This window comes from Lates calcarifer, linkage group LG3 (genome assembly GCF_001640805.2).
Source record: "Lates calcarifer isolate ASB-BC8 linkage group LG3, TLL_Latcal_v3, whole genome shotgun sequence".
NCBI classification, from domain to species: Eukaryota; Metazoa; Chordata; class Actinopteri; family Centropomidae; genus Lates; species Lates calcarifer.
In genome coordinates this window covers 23456223-23468671 of record NC_066835.1, presented here as the reverse complement: position 1 = coordinate 23468671, position 12449 = coordinate 23456223, and the positions used below count along the sequence as shown (strand labels likewise).

Genomic DNA, 12449 nt, shown 5'->3' with positions numbered 1-12449 from the left:
CAGAATCATCCGAGTTGTCTCTGTCTGCCAGGCTTCCTCCCTCCCAGAGAATCCAGACGCACTCCTGCCTGTTCAACTGCCTACCGCGCAATAAACCGGTCCGAGGACAATCTAATGAACGTATGAAACTAATCAAAAATATCCCAGGGTCAGTTGTTGCAGCAGTGAATATCAGCGACTGATGCTACTGTACCCTAGTGACTTAACGCTTTGCAGGAATGGGATAAATTCCCCTGCTGGGAGGCCTCCCTACACTCAGAAAAAAAATAAAAACCATACATGTACGAAATTTTAGTTCACCTGGACTACTAGAACTCAGAGACTCAAGATGGAATTAAACTTGGCAGAAAAAGACAAGACAGAGTTTAAACACAAAATCCACTAAATGCTGAAGTTACAAAAGGAAACTATGGATGGTGATGATTTTGAAAGAATATTAAAAAAAAAAAAAAAAAAAAAAAAAAACATAAAGAATGAATGAATGAATATAAAGGATCTCAAATCTATCTATACCTAGCCTATCCACGTACCTCTACCATCTGATGATGGAATGCTGGAACCAGGCAAAACTACCGACTTAGAGGATTAGAGATAGGTAGGCTCTATAATTTAAAAACAGCCATCTAGAACTAATCAATAACATAAGAGCAGGCCAGACAGCTGAGGAGTAACAAGGGAACAAATACTCTACAGATAATATATTTAAAATATGGACAAATGTACTTTGCATCAATTCTGACGTGATCTCAGATCAACTATAACCTAATGATGAGGAAAACATATCAACACTAACTATGTTGGTCAAATCACATCAAACAGCACATTTATCATCAGGAGCAGCTGAACATTCAGATTCATTTATCAGAGATGAAGGTCAACAAAGAGAAAACTAACCAGCAGTCTCAAACCAATCTCAGATGGACAGAGTTTCCCCAGAAATCATCACAGAAACCCCGACTGTCAAGATACCAGACTTAATGTAGCCATTTAGGCGGTTTACCTGACCCTGAACACCCCACAGATACAGAGACAGACAAAGAGACAAACTGTCTGTATTCAGGCTGTGTTGACTGTCATAAAACAGAGGTAGCCTCCCTCAAGTTCCTCTCTCTGCATTAACCCTGGTTTGGCTGCACAACAAACAATCCAACCTCACTGTCTCCAGGAGTCATTTCTCTTCAGGTGGCCTAACAACATTCACTGCTGCTGGCAGATCTGTAAAAGACCCATTAACTGATTCAGCATGACATATGTGTTTGGTAAGATGAGGCAACAGACCACTGATAAAGCGACAACCTGAAATGTTTGAACCAGATTCACCCAAATGATTAAAAACAGATTAATCAACACAGTGTTTACAAGTCTCTGTCTACACATCTGACTTCTGATGTGATTGAACAGCTCGTCTACAGAAGTAGTTCAGAGACTCTGTAACCCAGCAATGTCAGAGTCAGATCTTAAGTTCTGTGTGTGGACATGTCCTGACTGAGTCACCAATGTTTGGACTGAATTTAAAGCTACAGTTTGATCTACATCACCAAATCTGTCCCTAAAACACTAAGATCATAACAGCATACCACAGTCGGCTGATTCACAACATCAGATGGATCCTTGTCTGGTTTTGGAAACAGCACAACTATGGCGCACAACTCAGTAGAGTCCATGATCTGTACGTGGACTAGAAGAACTAGGGTTTTTCCTTTTTCCTCTAAAAACTGAATAACTGTACTGACAGTGTGGACTTCCTCACACACAGAGAAGAAGGGGAAGGAGAAAAGCCTTGCCTTCTTATGATGCGAGTCGACTCATTTGACCTTGTTCTCTGTCATGTTAACAAGTCCTGGTTCATCGAATCCTGGTTCTGATTAGCCACATTAGAAAAATGTGGAAAGGTTTGGTACAAATACCACTGACTGTCACGATATGTGCACACAGAGAACTTAAGATCTGAATCTGACATTACCAGGTTATTGTGTCTCAGAACTACTTCTTCAGACGTCCTGTCGACCACATGTGTCAACAGCAACTTGTTGACATGTGGACAGAGTGAAGACAAGTCTGTTGAAGCACTTTGACAAATCAAAGTCAAACATCTCAAGTCATCTGCTTTGTCAATTGTCTATGGCCAAATCTCAAACATATACAAACATGTTTAATCAGGAAACAGATCGTTTACAGATGTGTCAACAGCAGCAGTGAATGTTGAAAGGAAACCTGGAGAGAAAATGAGACCTGAGGACAATGCTGCCAACTCTCTGGACTGATCCATCTATGCTGAGAAAACAGGACTGATCTTTTTCTGAGGTGTTATTAATGAATCTAGAATCTCACATCAAAAGTTAAATTATCCTGCAACACAAACTACGCTGCATAAATCACAGCAAACACCACATTTATCAACCAGGAGCAATGACAATAAGCAGCTACCTTCAGATTAAAAGCTTTTACCAAATATGAACGATAACTGATGTGATCTGGACATTACCTAACTTTCAGAGTATGAGCTGAGCAAGGAGCTACTACACTGTCTCAAACCAATCACACAGACAGTAATCATAGAAACCCTGACTATCAATGTGCCTGACTTGAATACTCTGGTGGGCTGAATGTGAATGTTAGCTGGTACATAGAGCTAAAGCCTTGAACACAGACAAAGAGACAAATGGAACTTGGATGAATCCAGGAACAATGAAAAACCACAGCACAAATTAGAACACTGGCGGTTTGTTTAGTTTACTACTGTAAAACACTTTATAACTGATTTGAAGCTCTATATAATAAAGTTTATTAGTAGTAAACCCATTACGAAGGAAAGGGTTAGGTTTGTAGCCACAGAGACTGCTGAAACAAACCGAGGCAGACAGGTGCTGCTGTGAGTGATGGCAGCCAGGAAAAAGATGAACAAACAAGAGACGAAGAGAAAGATGAGCTCAGGGTTTGTTACAGCAAAGACACCTTCAATACACAATTGACCACAGACCGATGAGACTGACTGTTAATACAACCTTCATTTACACCACATCACTAAAACATTCCTGTCATCATCATCAGCTAAAGCTCCATCAAATCATTTACACTGGATCTCATGCCTGTCTCACCTGATTCATAGCTAATGATTTAAAGACCAGTGAACCATCTGTGCTCACTGAATATAAACCCTGTCTGCTCCTCCAGAGTCCTGAAACCATCTGTTCAGACTCTGAACCCCATCAGTCAAGCTCTGACCCAACACCTGCTTCTTCCTGGTCTCACCAGGACTGGCTCAGCAGATCCAAACAAAAACAGTATTTTTCTTACTGCAGACACAGGTTCAATACACAGAATTTAAGCAAATGGACAGAAGACAGCAGGACTGACTGAGACTCATTTGGTTATCTGTATTAAAAACAACCCCCAGCACAAATAAAATAGAAACAGCACTTTGTAGATCTAAAAGTCTGATGTTTAAAAGGGACAGATGAACAGGGGACAAACTTTCTTCATGTTGGATGAATGAGGAAGTGGATAGATCGTTAGATCGGCTCGATGGCCAACACAAAGAGTAGGATAGGATAGACAGGAGATGGCGCTGTGGCCCAAAACTAAAAAAAAAAAAAAAAAAAAAAAAAAAAAAAAAAAAAAAAAAAAAAAACGCAAACCTGATGATTTGTAGCTGAAAACTGTTGACAGTTGTGTGTTTGAGTTTCAGTTTGTGAATGAGTGACAGACTGATGGCTTTGGATTAACATGTTGTGACATTGTTGTTTTTGTAATTTTCTGCTACAGATACAATAAATGAACACAGCAGTGTGTTAACTTGTGCAGCAGTAAACAATCTGTTAGTTTTAATCACAGTAACACTGAGCTTTCATTCTAACCCAAGCTGTCAGCTGATGTTTCTGGACACAGCTCATGTCTCTTTCTGCAGCTGCTGTTTATCACTGGAACAGGAGTTCATGTTATTTATCATGTTAGCTGACAGTTTCTATCAAAGGTCACATCTGGTTAAAAACCTCATTCATAGGTTTCTACACTTTAGTTCTAAACAGTGAAAATGATCAACTGTAACAACATGGTGGAAATGTGTTTGTGATGATGCATCGAGGAGTTTTCTACTCAGAGTTACAGTTAAACAGACACAACCTCAGGTTTTGTTTTTTTACACAAGTCTAAATAGAACAAGTCTAGAGTAGGACTGAATGATCTGAAACACATTTAAATATCAAGATTATGACAACAGATACTGTTATGAGTCATAAGGAATTTTTCAGTTTCATTTCTACTGAAGAAAACAAACATGAGTTTAATTCTCAGTAATGTTTAGATGCAGTGTTAGACTTAGACTAGACTTTAGTGATCCCTTGGGATGACTCCCTCAGGGAAATTAAGTTTCCAGCAGCTTATATGGACAGAAACAGCACACAGGACAGTTTGCAAAGAACAACAGCAACTGCTTGCAAACAGGTATAGAGAATAGATAAAGAAATAAAACAGTAAACTCTTAATAGGATAAAAAAAAATACACTGTAAACTCTTAACTAAATATACAAACTATAAATAGAATAAAATAAGAATGAGATAGGATAAATAAATATGGAGAACTGTATATGGCCTGTGGTTAAATAAAATTAATGCACTGTGGCAGAGGATAAGGTTATTGAGTGTCCGGGTGGGTTATTGCACATTAAGTGGCTACTACTCCTTCCCTTCTGTCCTCTGAACTCTATCTCCTCCTCCCCCCAAGTGAGGAGTTGTAGAGCATGATGGCATAATGAACAAAGGAGTTCTTAAGCCTGTTGGTCCGAGGTACAGAGAGAGATGAGCAGCACAGCAGCCTCCAACACCACAACAGAGTTAAAGAGAAAATGAGACTCACCGACTGTAGATTCACCTGAAAAGGAAAAGTTAGTGCAGAGATATTGATCCAAGCTGATCAGACAGAAAAACAGTAACAGCTCAGCGGCCATGACAACACCGCTTCAATAAACATACAGTCAACAGGCTGCTTACAGAGACTCTGACTTTAACACAACATCACAAATACTTCACATTCCTGCCTTTATCATCACATCAGTGAAGATAAAAACCCTCCTGTCTCAGTCTGTTCACACTCTGAACTACATCAATCCAGCTCTGATTCAACACCTGATTCTTCCTGGTCTCACCATCATGAACAGATCAAACTGAACAGTCAGTCTTTTCTTTAGTGCACACACAAAGAAACTGAATCTTTCCCAAAGCTTCCAAACATTCTGCAGTCCTCTGAATAAACTCACTGTCCAAACACCACAAGACCACTACATGCGCTGATTGTGTTGAGGACATCTGTCCGACACAGTGAACAGCTCAGCTGTTCCTCACAGAAGGAAGACAAAAAATAATGAACGGGCGGCCATGTTGGACAGAGGGAAGACATGTTGTCAGAAAACAACAGTAACAATACAGCAGCCGAACAATGACACAACACAAACATCTGAAGCTGTTTAAACAGTCAGTCATGACACGGTGGCCATGACACCTTCAACACAGAATAAAAAGAAAAATGAGACTTACTGGTTCGTAGATCTACCTGGAAGAAAAAGAAGAGATAAGTTAGTGAGTAAAGTCTGAAGTCTCTGACAGTTTGATCATTTCATCACCTTTAAATTCTCTTTGTGGTGTTAGAGAGATTATATACAGACTAATAAGCTGGATATTACAGCTCTGTGCTCACACTGACCACTTCAAATGACATTCATGTTAATGCTATGCTAACTGGTGACTAACAGCTAGCTTCCAGGTGTGTCTTACCTTCCTGTGTGAGGTTTAAAGTTCCTCCTGAAGTTGGACGAGTTTATCTCAGCATCTCTTTTCTTTTCCAGTTCTGTTCATTAAAAAGAAAAACATGAATGTGAGTCTGGTCTCAAACCTCTGATGTTTCCTGGTCCTGCAGCGGCAGTTTGCTCATTTCTTCTCTTTGAAAAGTCAAACTGAGTTTGTGAACAACAGAGTGAAAACCTCGTCTGTCAATCAGCTGCTGATCAACAGCAGCAGAGAATTCATTCCTCACTGCTCTGACACGGAGTCTGTTCACTCTGTTAAAGCTCCATCAACACATCACACCAAGTGCTTTAGGCCACACACAGTGTCTGCGTGGCGGCCGGCGGCCATGTTAACAGGTGAGCGCTGCTCACAGACCGTCAGCCACAGCGCGGGAAACCATCAGGAGATGATCACACTGATGTCAGAGCAGCAACATAAACCCAAATCAATCAATCAATAACTGACATCCCTTATCACAGACAGAGTCAGAGCAGAAACATGGAGCCGCTGAACCTCGTTCACCTGAAGCTGCTGCTCCTGCACGTGCACAGGTGAAACAGACCTGTTTTTACCATCATCACTTTCTCCAGGTGAATCAGAGCCAGAGCTAATGAAGCCAACAGAGGCTCAGTCTGAGTCTCTGCTGTTACAGTTTAAAAACACACACTCACGGTTTAACAAGACACCAACACGCGCTCACACACCTAACGTGACATTAACGTGGCGGACTCACATGGGAGTTTTGTGAGCGGAGCTGGACCCGGTGTCTTCATCCTTCGCCTCGTTCCGTCTGGACTCAGCCTGTTCCGCCGCAGCATTTTGAACTCGAAGTGGCCTCCACGCGACCAATTAACGCGTTTGGCGCCTGACGTCACGCACCTGTAGCGTTATGATGCGTCCACGGAGAGTTGTAAAAAAACACAAACTTCCTATGGCTGAAATGTCTTGAGCCTTATTGATCTGTGATCGACTCTTGGAGCTGTTTCCTGCAGGAAACGATGAAGCCGCTGTTCATTTCATTTCGGTCTTATTCCTGCACCTGAACCTGTTCAGTTATTTCCTGGCACCACGTGAATGTGCTGGACTGGAGGGTGGAGGTGGGGGCTCAGCTGGGGATGTAGATACAGTAAACAGGTAGCTTGTAGTTTGATAGGCTGAGAGTCAGACAGGACCTGACTGGTTCATCTCAGCACAGATTAATAATTAATATCATGTTCTTTGGTCTTATTCTCATTTTATTTGTCTAGTGTAATTTCTTTCAATAAAATACTTTGTAATATTGTTAATAAATGTGCTTTATAAATAAAGTTTTTTATTATTAGAATAACTTTTATAAAAAGCCATGTCCCTCACAGCAGCCACAGGTAACGTTAGCACCTGGATCAGTCTGAACTTCAGCAGCTGATAGATGAGAACCCGTGTCTGTGTGAAGGTAATGAAACATCAGCAGCAGCATCAGCACTTTAAGTTTTTAAATCGACTGAAATGTTTATAAATGTTTGAATCTGAAAACTGTTAAAGCAGAAAGCAGTAGCTCCTTTAAACACTTTTAAAAAACATTTGACAGATTATTGATTGATCAGTTGATCAAACCCAGCAGAGCAAACTACAACAATAATTTAGAAAACAGTAAATTACAGGATGGTAAACAGGAAGTTCCCTTTGTTAAATCACTTCCTGTTGTCTCTCTCGTCTGATATAGAGCAGAAGTCACATCTCACCTGTAAATGTGAGATGTGACTTCAGAGGTTGGAGATCATACTCAGTGATGACATCAGCAGTGACTGTAGACAGCTGAGGCAGGGTTCAAACTCACCTGGCAGGTATTCCAGCTTCTGATCATGCTTCTTCAGCTCAACACACAACCTGCAACAAAAAAACACAGACACAGAACAAAGAGCTGGACCCAGGGCCATCACATGAAAACTGTTACAGGATAGGATATGAGGGGGGGGGCACTTCGTCAGCTGCTCGCTGACGTCCCACATTCATGTTCAAAGACCATTTGAGCCACACACTGTTTGCTCTGATGAACACAAAGACACAAAACAACAGCAATTGACTTTCAATTTAGTTTTAATTCAGTTCAACAAACCCAAGTTCATAGTTAAACAAAAACAGATTTTCAAACAGGTAAACACTGTACAAACACAGGCTGGAGGAAGAACAGGTGAGCAGGTGAGTCAGGACATCTTCTGAAAGACAAATACCAGGTAGACACCTGGACAGAACAGAGAGGACAGGTCAAAGTTTTAGTTAATTCAGGAGTCCTGTCGTCCATCTTCATTCAGTATGTGATGTTTACAGTCACTTCCTCCTTACTGTTTGTTTTTAATCCCTGAACATGTCAGACATTCTCTGTTTATTATATAAACCTGGCTTCATTCATATGACACTAATATTAAACCTTAATCATAACAGCTCATATCACAGGAGGATGATGAGGACAGCAGCTTTCTGTCACCAGTCAAATCTGAACTGAAACTTTCATTTAACCATAAACGGAACATGAAGAAACTTACTGGTTGCTTCCCACTCAGACCTGCTCAGAGTGCCCTGCACCAAAACAAACAAATAAGACTGTTAGACCAACAAGACTGAGCGAGACTGAATCAGTTTACTGTCAGTTCACTCACCAGTGGTAGTTTGACTCTACTGCAGTGCTCTTTAGCATGGCTGTACTCTTCTCTGCTGTCTGTAGCCTGTTGTCCTCCATCCTCACAAGGAAATGGCTGAAAATAACAATTCACTACATTTAAACTACAGGTTGGTTACATTTATAGTAATAAAAAAAAGGGACATGTGTTCAGGTAAACTGAGGTCAAGTTGTTTACAAACAGTTTTAAGTCCAGGGCCAATAACCAAGTGTTGATTGATAACTAATACAGTAGTTGTACCTAACTGATTAGTGATTGATGATTAATAGTTTTACCTCCAGAGCCATCATCTTCATCATGAGGCTGCGATGATGCTCCTTCTTCACTTTCTCCTCGAAGAACTCAGAGAATCTCTGCCTCAGGACCAGACGCATGTTGTAACGCTTCGCCATGCTGTCACAGACAAACGAGTGGAATCACAGTAGAGTGACAGTACACTAGACACAGCAATTTTAACAGCAAAGTCAAACACAGTAGCAACAGTAGAGTGAGAGTAGATTGATAATCTTACTGTTCAAACAGTGGAAAGTAGACAAGGAACTCTGGAACATCGACGACGCCCTCCAGGCTGAAGTGATACTGACATCCAAACAGAGGATACAAACCTTTGGACTGAAAGGAAACTTTGAAAACTTCGTTACCAAACGACAGAGAGTCGGACACCTCCAGACGTTTACTGTGAAGACAGAGACAGATGCTGTCAGGTTTATGTTTCTCCTGACAGACGATATAAAAATCATCATGTCATCACTGAACAGAGAGAAACTGAACCTGAGGACACAGCAGAAGACAGAGTTAATGTTGAAATATGAAAACACAACACAGACTGGAGACAAACTAACCCTGAGCTGAGGAAAAGAGAAGAGCAGCTGTTCTGAACCAACAGTGGAAATATTCTGGAGGTTCGTGGTGAATCAACTAAGACGTTAATCATCGTCTGTAAATTTATCTTTTGTGATTAAAACATTTCTCTTTGTTCTTACACAAGTTCAAAGGCATCAGGCGTCGTTCCGATGAAGTATCCTCCAGGTTTCAGACGTTCGCAGGCGTTTCTCAGCATCATGTCGGCTTTCTGCTCACTCTCAAAGGAATAATGATAAACAAACTGACAGCTGCAGATGTCAAACATCAGCTCAGCATTGTCCAGTTTCTCCGACAGAACCTCCTGCAGTCACACAGCAGAAACAATAAATCTCTACAGGAAACTTTATTATGATCCAGAGAAATGCTCAGGTGTTTTACCTTGGAACAGTCTGCAGTGATAAACTGAGCGCTGAAGATTTTCTCATTAATGTGACTTTTCTTCTTCATTTCTTCATAACGACTCTGACACTGCTCCACCGACACTCCGGCGATATCTGAACAAACACGGTTTCATTATTCAATGAGCTCATGAAGAACAACCCTGATGTTTGTACTCATCAGGCTTCATCTGAGAGACTCTACTGTTCTAATCTGTGCTGGGCAGTTACAGAGTGTTTAATAAGGTATTACAGTGATGTGATTACTTTACCAGTGATGAGCAGAGTAGGAATTGTGGTATGAATTGTGTGGTGAAATTTTGTGACTGCAGGCAACTCTGAGGTGGTTTTATTTAAACATCTTGATTCAAAGTTCCTGAACAACAAAACAACGGTGCACAACAGGATGGTCAGGAGCTAATGCTAAGCTAAATGCTGGATTTACTCCTCAATGAGTCATCAGTGAGATTGACCATGGTCTGAGTGGATCTGGTCTTAAAGGTGGTTTTCAGCCTGCACAGATTCTGCTGTGTTGACTTCATTGAGAAACCACTTTAAGACCACGACAGAGTCTCGGTTAGTTCCTCTCACAGCCCTGTAGACCAGCACCAGAGACCAGTGGAGACCAGCACCAGAGCCTCAAAGTGGATGAAGCTGCAGCACAGTCAGTGTCACTGCGCAAACATGAGCTTAGCCTGGTCCTGGTCCTGGGTGTGGTCGGGCTTCAGATCATCAATTCCGATACCTGCCAGGTGAGTGCAAAGGCTGAGAGAGAAAGGTCCGGGAGGAACAGGATCAGACAGATCCAGGAGAGACAGGTGAGTCTGTGACAGTGACTCTCTGACAGGTGAATCTGTGACAGTGACTCTCTGAAAGGTGAGTCTGTGACAGGTGTTTTTCAGGGACCTGGAGAAAAGTGATGTCACAGTGACATCAGGAATCGAGGTGGACAAGCAGACAGGTGTGAGAGCACCTGACGACACCCGATCGGAGGAACAGGTCATGTTAAACAGTAATGAGTGATTACCTGCACAGACCAGATGACTGATCCCGCCTCTCCTCCACTTCAGGAGGTCTCCTCCTTTCCCACAGCCAAGATCCAAGACAGAGACCTGCTGAGAACCCGTCCCTCTCACCTGCTCCAAGATCTCACCTGTCAATCAAACAGCCAATCAGCTTACAGGACTTTAATGTTAATCAGGTCTTTCAGGGATTTCCCTTGTTAAAATAATCAATAACTACAATTAATAACCAATCACCTTGCTTTAAGTTGAACTCACCTTCTAGAGAGTTGCCATGGTTACAAAACATTTGAACACACCTGCTGCTTTCTGACATAAACTGATAATATGTAATACACTTAAGTTTAGAGTATTGATTATTGATCAGTTACCAATCAGGACACTCTTTAGCCAGTTGTTAAAGTTCCTCATGAAGAAGATTCTGCTCCGACTCCGAGCAGCAAGACCGACTTCCTGTAGACTGTTGTAGTGACTGGCCACCTTCACACTGTGATCAATCACCTGATAGATCAATAACACATTATCAATAACTTCACACTGTGATCAATCACCTAATAGATCAATAACACATTATCAATAACCAGTGATAATGTACCTGTTTCTTGGAGGGTGACAAATCCTTTTCATCCTCCTCTTCCTCATGTTTCCTCTTCATACCTCCCCTCTCTCCCCCTCCTCCTCCCTCTTCCTCTCCTCCCTCCCTCACAGACTCAACCTCCATCTTCACTGGAAACACACAGTTAAACAGGAGTAAGGAGAGAGGTTTGTGACACTGGTGCATATAAATAAAGTTTAACGCTGATGTATATAAATAAAGTTTAACACTGGTGTATATACATAAGGTTTAACACTTTTAAACACGTTTAAATAAATAATGTTTGATTTGAATGTTTTCATGTTGTTCATCTGTAAATTCGTCTCTGAACACAATGTCTAATCTGAGGGTCTCGACCCCGACAAAGGTCATAACATAAATTTGTCATAATTTGTAATATTTGTCAAACCGGTTGCTGATCAAACATATTATTGATTATAGATTTATAAACTAATAGAGGCACGAAGTGATGATCAGATTTCTGTCTCAAACATCAACAGGAAGTAGACGCAGTGTTGGAGGATCAGACAGACTGAACTGGTCTGACTGGTCTCATACTGGGAGGTGGACTGGACAGGACTGGTGTCACTAACAGAGGAAACTTTAGTTAAATCTTCACTGAGCTGCTCTGATGTTTCTACTGTTTTTACTCCGTTTCCGCCGCTAACGTTAGCATGCTAACGGGTCCAACAGTTAAATAAAACAGCTGTTTTCAGTCTGAGATAAACCGGAACCAACCGGAAACACGTACAGGATTTAAACCGGTTGAAACCTGACAGGGAATAAACAGCGAACTGCCCGTTAACGTTAAAATTACTTTAAAAGCTGGAAAAAAAACAATGAACTCACGGTGTCTGCAGACCGGACGCGTACGCTCTGAAGTAGTTTCCGGTTGTGCCTACGTCACATTTCTGCGCCTCATCAGGCACAAGATGGCGGCGGTGTAAACAGGAGAAGCGACAGGAAAAAATAGGTCTTTTTGGAGATTAATCTGGTTTATGAACACCACTGATCAATATACCGATTATAGATAGTCCTCAGTTACGCTGTTACGTCACCGGACAGTATTACTGTATCGATCACTTCTTTTATCAGCTGACGGTCAATAACTAATAAGATGTCATCATATCTGCTGCTCCACCAAACTCCGTTA

General features: G+C 41.4%; 1 protein-coding gene and 1 long non-coding RNA gene across 2 annotated transcripts; both read right to left on the bottom strand.

The window, feature by feature from the left end:
* Window positions 1–3580: 3580 nt before the first annotated feature.
* Window positions 3581–6723, bottom strand: LOC108889894 (uncharacterized). The gene is made up of 3 exons (XR_001962075.2): window positions 6515–6723; window positions 5770–5842; window positions 3581–5548 (listed from the first exon to the last, which is right to left on the bottom strand). It is a non-coding gene; the product is annotated as an uncharacterized LOC108889894 (long non-coding RNA).
* Window positions 6724–7839: 1116 nt separating this feature from the next.
* On the bottom strand, window positions 7840–12246 carry rnmt (RNA (guanine-7-) methyltransferase). The gene is made up of 11 exons (XM_018686663.2): window positions 12146–12246; window positions 11297–11427; window positions 11073–11202; window positions 10707–10832; window positions 9681–9796; window positions 9422–9603; window positions 8950–9114; window positions 8714–8831; window positions 8418–8513; window positions 8304–8337; window positions 7840–8002 (listed from the first exon to the last, which is right to left on the bottom strand). The coding sequence occupies exons 2-11, from the start codon at window positions 11420–11422 to the stop codon at window positions 7965–7967; spliced, it is 1131 nt and encodes a 376-aa protein (XP_018542179.1). The 5' UTR covers window positions 11423–11427; window positions 12146–12246; the 3' UTR covers window positions 7840–7964.
* Window positions 12247–12449: the final 203 nt, after the last annotated feature.

What these genes read in the sequence shown, in the direction of transcription:
- rnmt (XM_018686663.2), bottom strand. Translation starts at nt 11,422, where the DNA reads ATGGAGGTTGAGTCTGTGAGGGAGGGAGGAGAGGAAGAGGGAGGAGGA. An exon ending in GCTAAAGAGTGTCCTGATTG is followed by an intron (nt 10,833 to 11,072) that starts GTAACTGATCAA and finishes TTTGATTGACAG; the next exon opens with GTGAGATCTTGGAGCAGGTG. An exon ending in CCTGATGCCTTTGAACTTGT is followed by an intron (nt 9,115 to 9,421) that starts GTAAGAACAAAG and finishes CTGTCTTCACAG; the next exon opens with TAAACGTCTGGAGGTGTCCG.